The sequence below is a fragment of the Cucumis sativus genome, chromosome 5 (assembly GCF_000004075.3).
Source record: "Cucumis sativus cultivar 9930 chromosome 5, Cucumber_9930_V3, whole genome shotgun sequence".
NCBI lineage: Eukaryota > Viridiplantae > Streptophyta > Magnoliopsida > Cucurbitales > Cucurbitaceae > Cucumis > Cucumis sativus.
This window is the reverse complement of record NC_026659.2, coordinates 23944008-23963023: the sequence shown is the minus strand read 5'-3', so window position 1 is coordinate 23963023 and position 19016 is coordinate 23944008. Positions and strand designations below refer to the sequence as shown.

Here is a 19016-nt window from a genome sequence, read left to right as displayed (position 1 = left end):
GTATGGTTGCTAATACGTTTGGAATGACTTTTGATAGCCATAATCATTTGATGATAGTTTATAAACAACCAACTTATCTATATAAATTTTTGATACATAAGCAAATAACTTTAAATAGTTTATATAGTTAGTAGTCAAACATAGGAGTTTAAAAGGCTGGTTATATGCATTTTGTTGAAGTAAAATTAAGTCTTTAAACCTTAATCTTGTATGCCTTTAGTTTTTGTATTTATTAGTCATTCTAGCAAGTAACAATTTGATTTATACATTAGTCATATTTTAATACTTTATCATGAAACATTAAAATATTAGGTTACTAGAAAATTAATGAAAAAGTGTTAGTAAACTGCAATGATTGGATCATATAATAAAAGCACGAGTTTATATATGTATCCTTCCATTTTGTACTTAATGATAGAAGTGCTCCTAAATTTGGATAATTTATTTAAAATGACTAAATTCTTATAAAAAATTTAAAAAAAATGAGGTAATTTTAAATTAACAAAATTAATGTTTGTTGGCCAAATTTATTAAGTATATGTTAGTATAAAAATTGTGATTGTTCGCACCATATTTTGAATAAATGTATTTCGTGAGGTTGAGTTGTACATTGATGAATATAGCGGATACAATTTATAGTATTTACTCATTTGATGCTTACTCTCGAATACAAGATACAAACTTTAGAACTTATTGGTCTTTGATCTTTAGGATGAATGTTGCAACTATCTTTAGGATGAATGTTGTAGTTGCAAGTCGATTTGAACTTCGATCTTCTATAATCCAAAAAAAGTTTAATATTCCAAGTCATACGAACTTGCACGTCTAAAGAGCTTGTAGAAGTTTGAATCTTCAATTCTTAAGAGTTAGACCCCTTGAATGAATGACAAAGGTCTCTATTTATAGAGAAATTTAATGGACTTTAGGTATGTTTGGGCTCATTTACCTATTGAAATTGGGCTTGGGTCCATTTGCTTGTTGGACTTTGACTTGGACTCATTTATTTGTTGTACTTAAGTTTGGACCCATCTGTCTCTTGGGCTTGAGCTTGGACTTTGACACATTTTCTTAGCGTCGAGCTTTGGTTCCTTGTTTGGCCTGATTTTTCGTTGGAGGTTTGCATTGGATTAAATATGAGAAAACTTGATTATTCAAAATCCAATCAAATTATAATCACCACCGTTTTGTTGTGATGACATGACAAATTTTAATTGATCGAAATTTTTTGGTCAACGGTGATAAATGCAACCTTAAGACCAAATTTGAGAGTAATATCAATTTTGGTTGTGATTGTATTTTTTATACTTTAATTTAATAAAGACATTTGATTACGTTTTTTAAACATATTTTTTCATAACTCAACTAAAGCTACAAACAGAAAAGTCAAAGTTTAAAATTTTTTAATTCTTTTTTAATTACAATTTAAATACATGAATTTGAGATTTTTTAAAAACAATTAATTGGTGGTTTTTATTATTTTATATTTAAGGGAAAATAGAACCATCATTCAAACTCATTTGAACATATTTACTTATACTCAGAGCATATGAAAATAAAATAAAAACTATACAAGTATTCATCACGAAAAAAAAGTACAATTATATATCTATCAAATAATGTTAACGTTAACTTGATAAGACTTTCACAGTATATTTGTAGTTAATAGAAGGATAAACAATCAAAATTTCAACTATAAGGGACATGAGTGCTAAATAGGCATTTACAACAAGAAGTTGGTTATTATATTGAAAACTCGTCCGTTTCTAAGATTTCATAAATTTTTTTAATATTGAAAAATTCTTGAACAAACTTGAGTGTTTATGATTTTCTCTCAATTACTTCAAGCTTAATCTATCACATTTTATCAATGTTCACTCAATATTCATTTTTTATTTAAAAGGTGAATTGATTTATATTTCTAATTCCTCCTGACGGCTTAGATTATCAAAATTCAATTTAAGAGTCATACTAGGATTGTCAGTTGTCTCTTCATGTAGAAGCAAACGAGGGACACGCCTCATTGGCCATCTTGCTAGGCTTAATCTCGGCCAAGCTTGAGATTGAACACCTTTTTTAGGCTCATTTTGGTCATACGATGATGTTACAGGGTCAAAACACGTGTGGTGTGGCCTAGTAGTTATTTTGTTAGGCTCGCTTTAACAAAGCACATCGACTTGGGTGAATACCAAATTTTGTTTTAGGTTGTAGTAAGATTTCATAATCTATCAATATATGTTAGTAGAAATTATAGATTAATTCTTTTACTATATTCTGTAAATATTTTTATAAATTTTGTCATTTACAATAGTTTTTCTTTGTTTTTTATATCGAAAACAATCGTGTGTATTTTATGTTTATTACTTTTTAAGAATGTCTTCCTCGATTAACAAAAAGAAAAAAGAGAGAAAAATATGTGTTCATGAGATAGGTGAAGTATGGTTTTTGTTTGGATTATTTGTTCATGACAACAATTAATTGCTTGTTTATGCAACCCACAATACATGTTATGAAATAATCGCGAGATATATAGAATTCTTAATAACCACAAGTATCTCTATTTTTTTTGAAATATCACGTTCTTACAAAATTCACAAAAAGCGTTTATTTATAATGACAAGTAGGTAGTGGATTACATTAACACTAATGATATGTAAGGTCAATACGCATGAAGAACATATAGGGTGATAGTGTGTTGACACATGACAATAAACAAAATGAGCATCTAATATTTATTACATTTTGAAGTTACATTTTTATTTTAAGTATTTATAACCCAACCCTCTACTCTTTTTAGTTTCTCCTTAATAAATTTAAATTCATTTCAATAAACCTCCAATATACAGGGTTTCATTGGGTGTCAGTTTCGAAAAAAAGTTGAAAGGCTTAAATTGACTTGAACCAACCAATCGACTGACCAACGATCCATTTGTATTTTTCATGATGGAATCGATTTAAACGTTTAATAAAATCGACTAGATTTATGATGGCGATGGTTTGATAAAAATATCGACTTGATCTCGATTGATATATGCTTACCCTAACTACAAAAATCGATTTGTGGGAGCTAACAGTATCTTGTCACGTCACTCCTTTATAAACTTTATTTTCATTACATCACACAAGTTTGTTTTGTTCTATTTCTTTTCATTGTGATATTTTTCAATCTTTCAAGATTTAAGATTAACTTAATAAAAACGAATCTATACATCAAATTTCAATCATTTTCAACCAAGTCAACTTATTTATATGTTAATTGTTAATTAAACAATACATATAATATTAGTTTTTATATCTTTCATTACCAAGTTTATGTCAAATACTTAGTTAAAAATAATCATTAAACATTCAAAGTTAAGCCTAAAAGTCTTGATTCTAAAAAAAAACTATGCACGTGCTTTTAACTTGTTTATAAAAATTATAAAGTGGCATTCTAGTAGTCAATATATATTTTATTCTAATTCCAAAAGGAGATGTATAAAGTTTGTATTTTGATTCCAATTACGTCGTAGTAATATTCTTATTCCAATTGATGTCTCCCGTCAAAATATCATTTTAGTCTTTGTGTATTAATTCAAGCCATTCAGTTTTAGTACAGATTCAAACTTCCTATTTTAGTCTATATATTCTTAATAATATTTCAATTTAGTCCCTAATGCTAGTTTATTATCGTTATTTCAACAAATACCATCAAAATTTTCAATATAATATTTAAAACTGTTGTTTACAAATATAACAAAATGAACAAAAAAAAATTATAACCTATCCATGATAGATATCGAATAGACATTGACAAGTTATTATAGTTCATTCAATGTTTAGGACACTAACTTTAATAATATGAGTACAATATTGTAGTTAAGGTTCTCTAATAGATATAAGTGTCAGTCGAACCAAACTTTTGTTCTAATTTACCATTAAGTATAAAAAATTACTACTTCAAAATAATATTTGTTGTAATGTTTACTATTTTTCTTTCTTTTACAATATTTACTATTTTATATTAAAACAAAAATAGTTTACATCATAAACATATATTATTATAAATTCAACTAAAATAGTTTGCAACTCAAACACTAACTATTGGTTAACCAAGTAAGCGTAAAAATAAGTTCTTACAAATTTTAATTATAAATAATAAGACTAAGTTATAATTTCATAAAAAAGTATAGAGAAATAAAAAAGAAAATTTGACAAAATTAAATATAATGATTTTTTTTCTACTAAAATGTAATTAAGTTTGTTTAGTCCTATTTTGGTGTATTTCAAAAACATTTACTTAACTTTTTAAAATTTAGATTGTAGTTTTTTTTAGCAATCCATTTTCACTTTTAGTTAGTAAATAAATGCATTGAAAATCCAAAAAAAAAAACAAAAGAATGCATCAAAGAATATATATATCATCCGAAAAGAAAAGAAAAAGAAAAAGAAAAGGAAAGATAAAAAGGGGGAAAGGGAAATGAAGAGAGAAAGAATGAAGAAACTTCATCGTGAGAGTTGAAGCGAAGCTACACGGAATCAAATTCTTCGTCGTGAGAGTTGAGGCGACGAAATCACAGAGCTTTAAACCCTTCAAACAAGTTCAAAGACGAAGATTTTTCATCTCTTTGCGTTTCTTCATCGACTTAATTTGAACCCTTTTGGTCAAATGCAACGAACAAGGAAGACCAACGGGGGAAGTCTATATATATTTCTTGTGTTAGTTAGTTCTTGAGCTCTCAAATCAGTGATCTGCGATGCAAGTTTGCTTTTGTTCCATTCAGAAATTGTAGGAAGTAGTTGAGAGCAAGATGAGTGGCGGTGCTGGTGGCACTTCTCGAAGCACTAGGGATTTGATCTGCAACGCCGGTGCCGGTGCTGCTGCAGGTTTGCCTTTTCGTTTTCAGGCTCAATTTTGAGCTTTTTTTGTTTGATTTTTGCTGGGTGTAAATGTCACGGTTTGGAATCTGGGGGTTTAGATTAGTTACTTGCTTCTTCAATATGCGCATTGAGTTTGTGATTAGGGATTATTTAACATTTGTGTGTTATGATATGCGTAACAGGTTCTATAGCAGCCACGTTCGTCTGCCCTTTAGATGTCATCAAGACGAGGCTGCAAGTGCATGGTCTCCCTTCTGGTCAAAGTGGAGGTAATCTTTTAGTCTTAACATTGGGAAAGTTGTTCCTTTTTTTAGTTCAACAATAAGTGTGGTGGAAGGATTCCATGTTCTAACCTCTTTGGTTGAGGACACATGCCTTATAACTAGTTCAGCCAAGTTGACCGTTTGATTCTTTAATGTGCAAATATACCATGAATTGGAAATATCAAATTAGTCACTTACAGTTGGTAACTTCCAATGATTCCGTGTATAAGTCTGAATCAATTCACTATTTCGTTTTTTCTGAAGACTGTAACACCTGTTTGTGATTGACCGTATTATTTTTGAGAACCAAACTAGAAATTTAATCTGGATCAAGACGTTGAAGACCAGTGGTCAAAGGATTTGCGTTGGTTTTAGTTATGTGATAAGTGATATTATAGTTTCTGCATCTGAAAATGAAGGTTGAGCTTGTTTAGGGATTATATTTCTTTAATCTCCGCTGTTCTCTACCCAGGTAGTATCATCATCACTAGCCTACAAAGCATAATGCGTTCTGAAGGTTTCAGGGGAATGTATCGTGGCCTTTCTCCAACAATAGTAGCACTTCTTCCAAACTGGGCTGTGAGTATTTTATTGGATATTTCATTGGAAAGTAGCATTAAAACCTTTATTTTTTTTTTCCAAACAGATGTATTGACTTTATTGTTGGTTGCTAATACTCAAGCCCATGTTGGTGGTGCGTGGCGGACGCCATAATGAAATATATCCATGAACTAGAATTTCATGAATAGTTATTGAGATCCACTTTTCTGTAGGACTTTCTTCTGTTTTCCCTTTTCATTATATTTTTAGGAGTTCTGACTTTTTAATGGGTCTCATTTCTTGCAACTCAACGAACACAATTATTTCCATACAGGAATTACTTCCTGGATTGCACTCTTGACATTCATTTTATATTTACTTTCCCACTTGGTGCCTAATGCACCGTGTGATCTTTTTCCCCAACCCATTGCAATTTAGTGTTTTTGTTTTTCTTGTTTTCTTTTCCAACGGGCAATTCAGATACCTTTCTAAGAGACATTTGTTTTGCCTATTTAAATATAAAGAATGATTTTATCCAATGTGAATCTTCTCCCAATCCTACTTTAACTGTTATATGTACCACCATGTACCATGAAGTTAAGAAATGAGCAGTATGTAAAGTTTGCAAGACTGTCAATTTTGAGATAACTGTGTATATCCACCCTCTACTCCATGATGGTACTTAAAACAGGACGACCTGAGTGGGAAACCACGCTTCCCCATGATGGTTTATGTACTTATAACAGTAGGACCTTGTGAGATAAAGATTTACATCCAAACTTACACTGTGGGATGTTATGCTAACCTTTCTATTTTGTACCAATGTAAACAATTAAAACTAATTATAGAATTTTAACTTTACTTTTACCAAAATTTACTTCCACGTGACTTTTCTTTGGCACAAGTTATTTTTATGAAATTCACCATCCATTTCTTGTTTCTGGATCATTTTTCCATTGTCTGAATGACAAAATGTGCTTATCTCACATGTAGGTCTACTTCACAGTTTATGAGCATCTAAAAGGCCTACTTCATTCAGATGGTTGGTTTTGGTGTTCATTGGCAAATGATTTTTCCTTTCCTCTTTTACAAACACAGTTGTTTCTGGACATGCTGTTGTAGTCCACTTTTCAGATTTCAGATTTTGGATTTTGGATATGTTTTAAGTGTTCAATCCTTAGAAGTGGTAAAATTTGATTGAATTGCTTTGCATTATTATATATATTGCTATTTGATTGCAGGGGACGATGGTCATCAACTCTCGTTTGGGGCAAATATGCTTGCTGCTGCTGGGGCTGGGGCATCTACTGCCATTGCAACAAATCCTTTGTGGGTTGTTAAGACCCGACTCCAAGTAATTAGCAGATTCTCGTGCTTTTACATTTCCTTTTCACTGAGTTTGTGGCTTCTATGCTCCATTTTACTAAAGCACAGCTAAGCCCTTTTCTATTATTCTCCTCTTTTACGTTCATAGCATTTTTGGTTTCAACAGACACAGGGAATGAGGCCTGGTGTGGTTCCTTACACAGGCATGGTTTCAGCATTTACCAGGATTGTACGTGAAGAAGGAATTCGTGGGCTTTACAGGTTTGTTCTCACCATATTTGTGAAAATTGAAGTTCTTAATGGATATATGTTTTCCCAAATTTGTGGCTTGACTGTAATGAGTGAGATAATGGTTGTTGTGATAAACTTTTGTTCTGACAAATAATGACTCATAAGTTGTACTATTCTCATATTTTAAAATAATTATGAGAACATGTCTTTGATTTGTTCTTTGAACAGTGGTATCATCCCTTCATTGGTTGGGATAAGTCATGTTGCAATTCAATTTCCTGCATACGAAAGGCTCAAATCGTATATTGCAAAAAGAGGTACGTAACTATGATAATCTTTTGGTTATAATATAGAATATCAGTAAGCGTGTATGTACTCATTCAAATGTGATTGCTTTTTTAAACTGGTTTTGGTTTTGTTTTCTTTCCAGAAAACACAACCGTTGACAAACTAAGTCCAGGACATTTAGCTATTGCCTCCTCATTGTCGAAAGTTACGGCCTCGGTAATGACTTACCCACATGAGGTAGGTTTTTAAACCCTCTCTCTGCAAGTGTTTGTGATGTGTGTCTTTAATAATTCTTTATCCTGTTTAAACTTCATCTCCAGGTAGTTCGTTCCCGGCTACAAGAGCAAGGCCAAGCCAGAAACATTGCTCCTCAATACTCAGGAGTAATGGACTGTATCAAAAAGGTTTTTCGAAAGGAAGGTGTCCCAGGTTTTTATAGAGGTTGTGCGACGAATCTGTTGCGAACAACTCCATCTGCTGTAATAACTTTCACCAGCTATGAAATGATACATAGGTTCCTACTGCGAGTTATACCTTCTGGTGAGGATAAATATTCAGAAACCCATCCGAACTCCAATAGCAATAGTCATGTGAAGGCCCAAAAGGCGAACATAGACGATGCAAACGAAGTTAGAGATTCCGACATACAACAATCACAATCCCAACCAAGTAAGCAAACTAGTTTTCCTCTGGGGAATAAAGAACGCTTAACATCTAGACATTGATTAAATCTGGTTGCTTTTTAATTTTTTACTTTTTTCTAAATCTTATAAACGAACAATAAAAATTTTCTGGCGGTGAATAAGCGCATGCTCGCCATGTGCTGTGAATTTTGTAACATGTTTCTTGTTAAGAGATGCTATAGGTGGGAAAAAGAGAACAAAACCTGTAGCATCCACATGTGTTTGTGAGTGAATGAAAGCTATATTAAAACTTGTATCTTATCGAGTCAAGGAATTTTGGTAATGAAATGCTGAGCAAGTTACATTAATATATTCATTGATTGGATAATAGATTGTTTCAATACATTTTATATGAAGGTTATATTTTATTTATAGCTTGAAATTTGAATTGTTTTGTCCTGATACACATTTCGTGTACGTACTGTTCATTCTGTTTTTCATACCATATCATATCATACTCAGTGGAGGTTAGTCATTGATATATATTACTTGTGTATGCTTGAGAAGAAGATGGATGTGCTCAAGATTACATGGGTAATGTGAAATTGTGGGGCCCTGGTGAGAACAGAAGATGAATTTGAGTACATGATATATGGGAAAAAGTATAAACAACTAAGCTTATAAATTATGGGGGAAAACATCAAATCTAGCACTAACTTTGAACTAATAATTGTAAGTACTTAGGTTTTCACTAAGATCTAGTGTCTTCTTTTCTCTGTTTTTTTCTTATTTTGGAAGAGTTGCATAATAATGAAAAGAACACTTTTGATCTCCCTAGCATGCATTTAGATACTCGAGTTTTCAAATTTGATTTTCAAGTTTTTGAGATATGGAAAAAAATGTATTATTTGACGGTACCCAGAGAGTTACAATATTAAACTTAAAAATACAAGGACTAAGATGGTATCAAACTTAAATTTTGGAGATTAAGTATTTATTCTCTCCCTCTTTTTCTTACTAGTTTGGTAGAAGTTTGAGAGAACAATAGTTTTTCGGTATTAAATCCAAAAATAGTCCACGAGCATAATAACTCAAATGAAAATTTGTAACATACAAATAAAATGTTTAGGGACCAAATTGGTCAAATAAGACTAAATTGAAACTTTTGAAGTCACATCGGCTTAATATGAATTAAGTCTATAAACTAATAAGATCATAAGGATGAAGTTGAAAATTTGTGTAAAGGGGTCGATAAGAAAGAAATGGAGAAGATCCTTGAAGGCAGCAATAGGAACTTATCCCACCAAAAGGGCACGTCAATTTTTATGTCTTTACAAATGAAATCAGAGTTATATTTATCTAAAGTTGAGATGCGTTGCTTTTTAGGAGTGGAATTTATTTTGCTTTTTCTTTGTGACAGAAACATTTCATATGCCTTTTCTATATCTGATTCAAATTCTTGGTCCCAATTCTTTTTTTCTCTCTCTCTCTCTCTCTCTCTCTCTACACATCCCTCAAAAAATAAGTCCCAAATAAATAAACTAAAAGGAAATAATATATTTTGATTATTACACAATAGCTTTTGTACTAATTTTTTGTTTAGATCCTTGGCTTTTTTAGTTTTAGATCTCATATTTTGAATCTTAAACTTCCTCTCAGTACTATTTTAACCTTTATTTGATTAAATTCTTTAATGGGTCACTTTAATAGAAATTTGAATATTCTTTTGGAAACTTAACGGTCAAACTCGTTAAAGTGTGGCCTTAGAACACATATCATTGATGATGATGATGATGATAATAATAATAATAATGAGTTCAAAAGTTAATAGTTTCTAAATAGAATTTATGCCAAACATGATTACACTTCCATATTTATACGAACGATTTGTTATTTGATAAGAACTTCAACTTTTGAGTAACCTACCACCTAGTACAAAATCCAAATAGTCCACATGATGTCCACCCGATGCTCCATGCATGTTCAACCAACAACCCATTGTACGTGTGCACATGAATGTTCAACGGATGTACACACATAAAATGAAGGCATTAGGTGGGTTGAGCATGTGCACTGAAAACACTCGCATGATAGTATATACAAGAGGACGACGTGTTCCCCCAACTATGGGATGGAAGGTGTTAAAATTTCTAGATTTGGAAGTCCACAAATTTGTGGAAGAACGATACTTAGGATATAAAAAGAACCGATGGATGACAATCTTCATCAATTTTTTTTTTTTAAAATCGAGTTAAGCCACTAGTAGATTTGTTAACTCAAATTTCACTAACTATTCTTGACTATGGTCAAAGTGGGGTCAATCAAAGATTTGGTTTAGGATTTGCTCACTCCAACTAAACCATACAAAGTTAAGAACAAGATTTTAAATACAACTTCATAAACTATATAATAAAACAATCAAGAAAATCAATCAAGGTTTAAGCCTTAAATTTGGTACTACGAATTGTATAGAGTTAATTTGACTAATTAACATATGATTAGAAAAACTAAACAAGCGTAAAATTGAACAGAAAAATAAGCAAATTCCCACTCATGGGAAATCTATTCATAATTTTCCATAGCAACAAATTATTATTTCCCCAAACCCACTTGATTAAGATCTTAATCCTTTCCCCCATCCCTATTTTAAGTAAAGATTGAAATCTATACTAAAAAAACATAGAAATATTAGATTAGATATATTTTTAAATTAATTAAAAGATGTTTTCTTTTAAAACTAAAAAAAAAAAAAAAAAAAAAGAGAATCCATTACTCGGGGATTCCGACGAGCACCGGCCGCCAAGTTTTCCGAAGCAAGTATTTATATCGGAAACCGGTCCAACCCGGTCTAGGGGAACCGGGATTCCAACCGGGTGATCCAACGTGACCCTCCTCCTTCTCCTTCTCACAAACTGGAGTCACGTTCCGGGTTGGAGCCGTGACCGCCGTCTGGTGAACATCACAGTCAGTTCCAAGATACGGTGGCGAGGAAACGAACAAATCCTTCAACGTGTTACTCCGCGACAAACCCTTACGGTCGTCTCTGTTCTTATTCTCCGGTAAGGAGCGGCGACGAGGAGACCGACGGCCGGAATTCCGAGTGAGAAGCATCCGAAGAGTGGTTTTCCGACGGCGGAGGTGAACGAGAGGACTGGTCCTAGGGCTTAAAGTAGGACTCTGAGCGACGCCGCAGTGCGTCGGAAGGAGCTTGAATTTGAGAAGCGACGCCATGGAGAAAGGTCAGAGGAAGAAGAATTATTGAATCGATGGATGGAGTTTTGGAATGGAATTTGAAAATCTTGTAATGATTGAAGAAGGGAATTCGGAGAGGATTTTTGAGAGCGTTGGGAATTGGGGGTTTTATTTTTCTTATTTTCTTCTTTTTGGGGTTTCATTATATTTTTTTAGTCTAAAACTTTGAATTGAAAAGAGAAATTTATTGAATGTTGAAGAAAGAGAAGAGAGGAAAAAAAGTTGGTTCATTTTCCCAGTAAAATTCTACTATTAATTAATAAATAGTATTTAATATTAATACCATTTTTTTGTTCATATTCTTTGACTAGAGCTTTAAATTACCTCTTTACCCCTACAAAAGTCATTTACTAACTCTACTTTGTCACTTTAGGTTGGTACCCATAGATTAAAACGTGGATTGTCTACCAAAGGTTTTCCTTTTCTTTCCTCCTTTCTCACCATTTCATGGCAAATTTTGTTATTAATATGAGATTTCTCTTTATTTAGTTCCTTCAAATTTTTATGTTTTTAATAGTATTGATGTCAAAATTGGGATAAGAGAACGTGGAATTGTTGTCCTGTGCTTGTTACCTACCCATTCTCAGATTTTAGTTCAATGGTGAAAAAAGGAAAAACTATAATATAATTTAAGTTATCTCGTTCAGATTATAACGACGTATTTCAATAGATGTTTGTTAAGATTTTGGAATTACTGTAGGATAGATATGTTACTTATCAACACTAATAGTCGTGCTTTATTTCATTTTTTACCAATAGAGATTGAGCACATGAATTTAAATTTTGACCCAAACGTTATTATTTTTAACTCAAATATTGTTATTTTGTCCGTCATTGTTTCTATTCTTACTGATAGATTCAATTTGTTTATATATAAAAATAAAGAGTGTTATTGAATATAAGTTTAGAATTTATGTTAATGCAACTATTATGTTTGTGTCTCTATAATATTTTAAATAAGAGAAATTGTAATATTTACACTTTTTATAAAAATGAACTTGAAATTTTTTGTTTTTTTAATCATTTTATTTTTTGAAATATAAATAGTTTGTCAAACAATTTCTATTTTAAAAAATTCTATAAAAAATTTTAAATTTTCAATAAAATAGACACAAATCTCAAATGTGTTCCTTTAGGTCCCATTTTTAATTTTATGTATTTGAAAATTAAACTTACATTCATCATTTTTCTCAATATATTCCCTTGTTTTATTACATACTTTTCAAAAACATCTTTTGCAAATATCAAAGCTAAATTAAAATCAAGTTTTCTTTTTCTTTTAATTTTGCCTAAATTTCATTTTTTTTTACAAAAGTAAAATACTTATCTAAAAGAATATAATTTTTTTAAAAAAAGAGAAAAAGTAAAATGTCTAACAAACATGGTACTTGGTTTAATTTTTTCTTTCTTTTTCCATTTTTTAATTTTAGAAGACTCTCAAAGTATTTTCCATTTTTAAAATTCCACTTTCTAACTATTGAATTTCAAATATGTATATAATACACACATATTCAACTTATATTTTGTTTGATTGAACTTTATTATAAATTCGAGAACATAATAGTCACCTTATTCAATAGTTGTTGTAGCTATTGATTTGTCTAATAAATTATGACATATGGTAGCAGTGACAGATCTATAAATTTTATCTAAGGGATATCAGACACTATATAATAAACATACTAAAAAATGTTGAAAAAAAAAAATTGATGTTTCACTAATGCTCCCATAACATTAACTACATTTTTAACAATAAAGAAATACCTTTTGTAATGTAAATATGTAGATTTAGAAATTATAGAAAATTAGGTAGGGTTTTATGAGATTTTTAAAAAAGTCATTAAACTTTTAGTAAATGATTTGGGGAAGGAAATTATTGTCATAAGATAGAATTTAACCAAGAACCCAGTGGTTTTCAAAATTAAGAGAATGTGAGGGGACGTCCTCTGATCCCTTAAAAAATTCGTCATTGTATGATAACATATAATAAGTAGAGTAATTGGTTTCATGAAACAAGGATGATCAAATTGAAAGAAAAAAAGCATCATGCTTTGACGGTTTAAATGTACTTTTGGGTGTGTACTTTATTTTATTGATTTACATGCTCGATTTAAACCAATAATTTGAGTTGGTATGTTAGTGCGGTTTGCACGCTACTTAGACGCATAAATATATGAATAGTAGTTGAATGAATGTATATATTTTAATCAATTGAATTATGTTTAAGTTTGTTATATTGATACTAAGTGAATATTTTTAATTAAGGTATGAGGTTGGTATAATAACACAATAAACTTATACACAAATTAAACTTCTACTATAGTACACTATTAGGTATGCGTCCCTTTAGTAATTAATATGTGTGCATTTTTATCAACTCATGAGAAATACCATTTGAAAATTGATGAGTTTTATTTTCGTTCCTTTATCATAAATTAATTTAAACAGGAACAAAGAATTGGGTATTTATTTAATTTTAGTGTTATATAAAATAGATTTAAAGATTGAGCCACCGGGTCGATTTTTTTATTTTGTTGTATTTAATGTTAAATGAATCAAATTTAGGAACACAAAACACCATCCAATGCTTAATTCTCTTTAGAGTTTAATTATAGTCGAATCAATCAGATTTCAAGTGTGATTTCAAAATGGATAGCAACTTTATAGAATACAAATTCTTTCTCATTCTCGATATTGATCTTATGAGTTATCTATTCAACAACTCATCCATTTCTAATTATCATCCATTGAAAATTTAACTATATATAGTCAGTTATTTGAGATTGCAAGTAAAATGTTAATTTGTATTAATTTTAGAATTAATATTATCTTCACATTAATGCAACTAAATTTAGGTTATTTATATAAAAAAATCTCCTAGGTCAATGTTAGTTTGGCAAAAAATTCAAAACAATTGCTTGTCTTTATTTAATGTGTTAGAAGGGGCAGTTTCTGGTTGATTTAGCCCTTTTTCAAAATATTAATTTGATAGGGTTGCTGTTTATATTTGATAACTATGTTCATCTAATCAAATTGAAAGTTCAACTAATTAAACAAGAATATAGACTAAACAATCGATCATTCATATACTAAAATCAATCAAATTAATAACTTTGATTAATCAATTTATGAATGTTATGAGTTGAGGTTGTCGGTTAATAAGCACAACCGAGACTCAAATGCCAACCAAATATAAAAACAATATTGACGCTAAATAATAATATATTTCTCGTACACTTTAAAAAGACCGTTGCGATCGATATTATTAAAAGATGTGAATACTTTTTTTTTTATGTTTTTTTTCTCATTAATCTCATCTTTTATTATTAGTGTTGAAGTTGGTCAACATAACAAAAATCATCAGTAATAGTACATGTTTTATCCGATTCAAAATCGTAAAATATATTTTTGGTATTCCAATTTAATATAATATTTTGTTTTACATTCTCAGATGTGAATTTAATATCATCAACATTAATTTTAAAAGATTGAAAACATATTTCACAATAATTCCTAAAATAACAAAAATGATCAAGTTTAACATTTTAAAATCATTCGTGGCCTAAACATGCGGTCAAAAATTGATGATTAACATACCTTTGAAATCAATGTTATATTGTATTGTTTTGAGTTACTTCTTTATTCTATAACATTTGTTAAATACTTTATTGTGTAATATTAATAGTTAATAATGAAAAATCATTTATTAATTAATATGTATTAAGTATATAATATGTTTGGATTTAACTTTAATCATCTGTTTTTTTTTATCGAAACCTATCAAATATATTACTTTACTTGATTTTTCATATTTTTATAATCGTCATTAATAACGTGATAAGAATGTCTTATTTAGTACAATAAAAATGTGGAGAATTAAATCACAAACATCTTAATCGTTAAAATGATCATATAACAATCATCTTATTTAATGGTAGGTCTATTAAAATTTCTACGTATCTTGGTACATATATCAAATAGAAAACTCTTTACACGTTCATTTTAATCGTTAGCGTTCTAAAAAAACAACAAGAACTATAGCAATAAAATTTTCCTTTTTAATATAATATATTTGTAGTATTAATTATCAACCTCTTAGTTCTAATTATATAATGAATGCAAGGCACTGTACCCAAATAGGACATACCATACCATAGTACCTTTGAACCTCATTTTTGCAATTACTCCACACGATATGGTAACCTGATTACTATTGATAAATTATGTGGAATCCACTGATTTATTTTTACGTACTTTGCCCTTCCCTTGGTCTTATTATACACATTGGTTTAACATCGACTTTGTCATTTACTATTCATATATTAACTATACTTTGTTGGGTCTTCTTTCTTCGCTGTATATTCTCATCTTCTTTATTTCTTATTCATTTATTAAACTCCTCCTCCTTCTATTTCTACTGAATACCATCAACGACTCATGAAAATTTGTAAAGTCCAGCGTTTTTAATCTTGAATTTGAGTTGTAGTTCGATTCAAGATTTCATAAATTGATTTCTATCTTACTCTTCATCTCCCTTTGATCAATGGTTGATCTCACTCTTGCTCAAAATAAACGGGAGAAACCAATATCAAGCATCAAGTGCTAGCTGACAACCCAGTAACTCTTTCTTATGCACACACTAAGCTTTATCGCATACAATATTAGGATTTTATCTGTATTGAAGTTAATTTGAATTAGTAACTCATAAATTTAGAAAGAAATAAAAGTGAACATTGAAAAACAAAGGATAAATAAAATCGAAAATACTTACGGTGCTTAATCTACTTTACTGAAAAAAAAGAAATTGAAAAAAAGAAGTCCTCATATGTGCACTTGTTGATTCATACCAGAAAAAAGAAAGCGTAAATACTTTTGATTTAGATTCATGCTTTTTTACTGCATGAGCGATGGATCTTTCTTCAATTGAATATAATACCAGAGTTTGATTTTTTTTCTTCTTTCTTTTGACCCTTAATCTCTATTTCTTTCGTTATTCATTGCCTAATGTCTTGTTCTACTGGAGTCTTGTCTAGTCATGTATGAGAGGCAAAAACAGATCATTTGTAGCTAAATGGATTTGGAATTATCAACACTGAAAAAAAATTTCCTTCACACGCAGATTATTGATGTGAAATATGATAAATAATTTTTAATTCTAGGCGTCAATTAGCATCTTAAGGTTGATGATTCAACCCCACTCTTACAATTGTTGAACTAAAAAAAACTTGGCCCCTAAGCAGAATCTCAAGCCTTTGTAAAATGCCTGGAAAAATTATTTTGAAACATCGAAGTCTTACCTAATACAAAGTTTATCAACAAACTAGGCAATCGAGAAAACAACCAAACACCCCCTTTTGGCATTATAGTTGGCTGCAGGATATTCCCTTGGCTTCTCAGTATTCCCTCTCTTAAACTCCCTATCAATGAAGAAAAATGTCACTTATCAGGAATCATGGTTTGCCAAAATTTTGAAATTGGAATCTTAGACTAAGGAGAGAACTCAATAAGGCTATAATTGAGAAATGCATTGGTCTCCAAAACCTATTATCTGCCATACATTTGACTCGCACAAGAGTCCTTTGGCTATGAAAGTTGGAGAGCAGAGGATCCTCCACAACAAAATCCCTTATAAATATCATTGGTCGTAAGCCAGGATATCATTAGTGCCTCATAGATGAATCAATATGAAAATATCTGACACGTCAAAAGGTCTCATTTTTCATGTAGGAACTAGAGTCAAAAGATCCATTAACACGTCAAATAAACTTTTGGGTCTACTGCCACACATATCCCTATCCTCTCACAATTGTCCATTAGCCAAAATGATTCAAAAACACAAAACAAACTTCTCCTAAAGAAACCAGGACATTTTAGTTTAGCTAGTGTGTCCATCTCCAAAATGCGTCACGCATTTAGACACCGACACTTTTTGGACACACTTTAGTACGCTAAGACATTTGTTGGACACAAACAATTTCTCTTATGGAAAAAAGTTTTGTGGATGCATCTAGTTTGAGTAGTTTTTTGGCCACATGGATCAAGAAAATCCGAAGGATTTTAAACGAAAAGGAAAAATATTTTCCTAATCATGAAGTTTCTTACTTGTATCTTATTGCATAATTTTTATAGATCATGAATCAGGCCTGTTTATTCTTGAGAATCGAGTTAGGTTGTATGCTTCTTAGTGTATTCCAAAGTTTTAATTAACTATAGTCTGGGTTCAAATTCATGCCAACTAGAGCCTTCTTTGTAACCCCTTGGTGTAGTGGGGAGATTATCTCCCATCACTTTTTTGTATTACCTCTTTTTATCAATATCAATATATTTTTTTGTGTGTTTCCTATTTAAAAAATCAATGAAAATTTGATTTTCTTCTAAAAAGAACTAATCAACCATTGCAAGGGGAAATACTACATTGGTAGATATTTATGTATCCTCAACCAAGTGGCTAGTTTAGTTGCTCTCGTTGACCTAAACTGCTAGTTTTAGCTTCAAGGGCAGGTAGAATCCTTGACACAACCTAAACTAACCTGCACTTCCATATTGAGACATGTGACAAATCAATAGATTCATCTCTTAAAAAATTTAACGTGGGTCAAATTTATCCAGCTTTAATAAATTACATCAAAATAGAACATTTGCACTTGCTTTGTTGACTAAATAAACACAGTAGAAAAGTTAAAAACAAAAATACATGCAAGAATATATTATAATTCTAAAGGAAAGGAAAGATACTTGTCAGCTTTTCCTTTCACTTTCTTTGAGAACTCGATGAATACACTGAATCTACGATTGATGGGATAACCATTTAGCAATAGCAATTGTGATATTGTGCAGGAGCTATACCACACCAAAATGCAACCATAAATCAAGCAAACTAGATGAATAAATTTACACCACATAAATCCATCCTATGAAGACTACTGTGGAGAAAGATGGGATAAGGATAAAACATAGGAAGAACAAATACCCTATGAGAGTAAACTAATAAAAAATACTTTGTCATGAGAGTAATATATCCGAACTAATTTTCTACCGGCCATTAAGATTTACCCACTGCAACTTTTCACACAAATTTTTTCTTATAAACAATAATTAACACAATATAATTGGTATCATCGGGATATAAAAGACAACATAGATCCATATTTTTGTGAATGAAGTACAAATTTAACACATGATCCAGTTTTGAGAAATATAGCAACATCTTAACAAAATTGAAAACATAAGTGCTTTGTAAACCTCACATCTATTAATAGGATAATAGAATATATAAAACTAAATATAGTGGAGATATTTCCAAGTTAATTAATAAAAAATTTGGGTAGAACTTACAATTTCTTGGATTCTATCATTTAACCTTCTCAATGCCAATGGCCTTTGCGGTTTTACTCACAATCCCTGTTTTTCCTTCACATTCGCTCCACTTTTTCTTTCCTTCTTAGGGATACTAACCTTTTAATTTCATGTGATATTTAACAAATTTGGTAACACATAAGAAATTCTTCCTCTTGTTCTTTTGTTGAGGTAACACATACGAGATTCTTCTTGTATAGGTGAAAATAAAAAATATCACGAAAGATTTACATAAATTTAAAGTTTAAATCACAAATTTAGAACTCATTTAAATAATCTC

At 30.5% G+C, this 19016-nt stretch overlaps 2 protein-coding genes across 2 annotated transcripts; one reads left to right on the top strand and one right to left on the bottom strand.

The window, feature by feature from the left end:
* The first annotated feature begins 4411 nt into the window (after positions 1-4411).
* Positions 4412-8544, top strand: LOC101216902 (nicotinamide adenine dinucleotide transporter 1, chloroplastic). Its single transcript, XM_004147066.3, has 9 exons — positions 4412-4863; positions 5040-5126; positions 5593-5699; positions 6654-6702; positions 6902-7014; positions 7153-7247; positions 7446-7534; positions 7648-7742; positions 7826-8544. Exons 1-9 carry the CDS (start codon positions 4788-4790, stop codon positions 8228-8230), a joined length of 1116 nt encoding a protein of 371 aa, XP_004147114.1. The 5' UTR covers positions 4412-4787; the 3' UTR covers positions 8231-8544.
* Positions 8545-10565: 2021 nt separating this feature from the next.
* On the bottom strand, positions 10566-11575 carry LOC105435544. The gene has a single exon (XM_011657181.2). The coding sequence runs from the start codon at positions 11357-11359 to the stop codon at positions 10898-10900; it is 462 nt and encodes a 153-aa protein (XP_011655483.1). The 5' UTR covers positions 11360-11575; the 3' UTR covers positions 10566-10897.
* Between the last annotated feature and the right edge of the window lie 7441 nt (positions 11576-19016).

What these genes read in the sequence shown, in the direction of transcription:
- LOC101216902 (XM_004147066.3), top strand. Translation starts at nt 4,788, where the DNA reads ATGAGTGGCGGTGCTGGTGGCACTTCTCGAAGCACTAGGGATTTGATC. An exon ending in GGAATTCGTGGGCTTTACAG is followed by an intron (nt 7,248 to 7,445) that starts GTTTGTTCTCAC and finishes TTCTTTGAACAG; the next exon opens with TGGTATCATCCCTTCATTGG. An exon ending in ATCGTATATTGCAAAAAGAG is followed by an intron (nt 7,535 to 7,647) that starts GTACGTAACTAT and finishes TTTTCTTTCCAG; the next exon opens with AAAACACAACCGTTGACAAA.
- LOC105435544 (XM_011657181.2), bottom strand. Translation starts at nt 11,359, where the DNA reads ATGGCGTCGCTTCTCAAATTCAAGCTCCTTCCGACGCACTGCGGCGTC.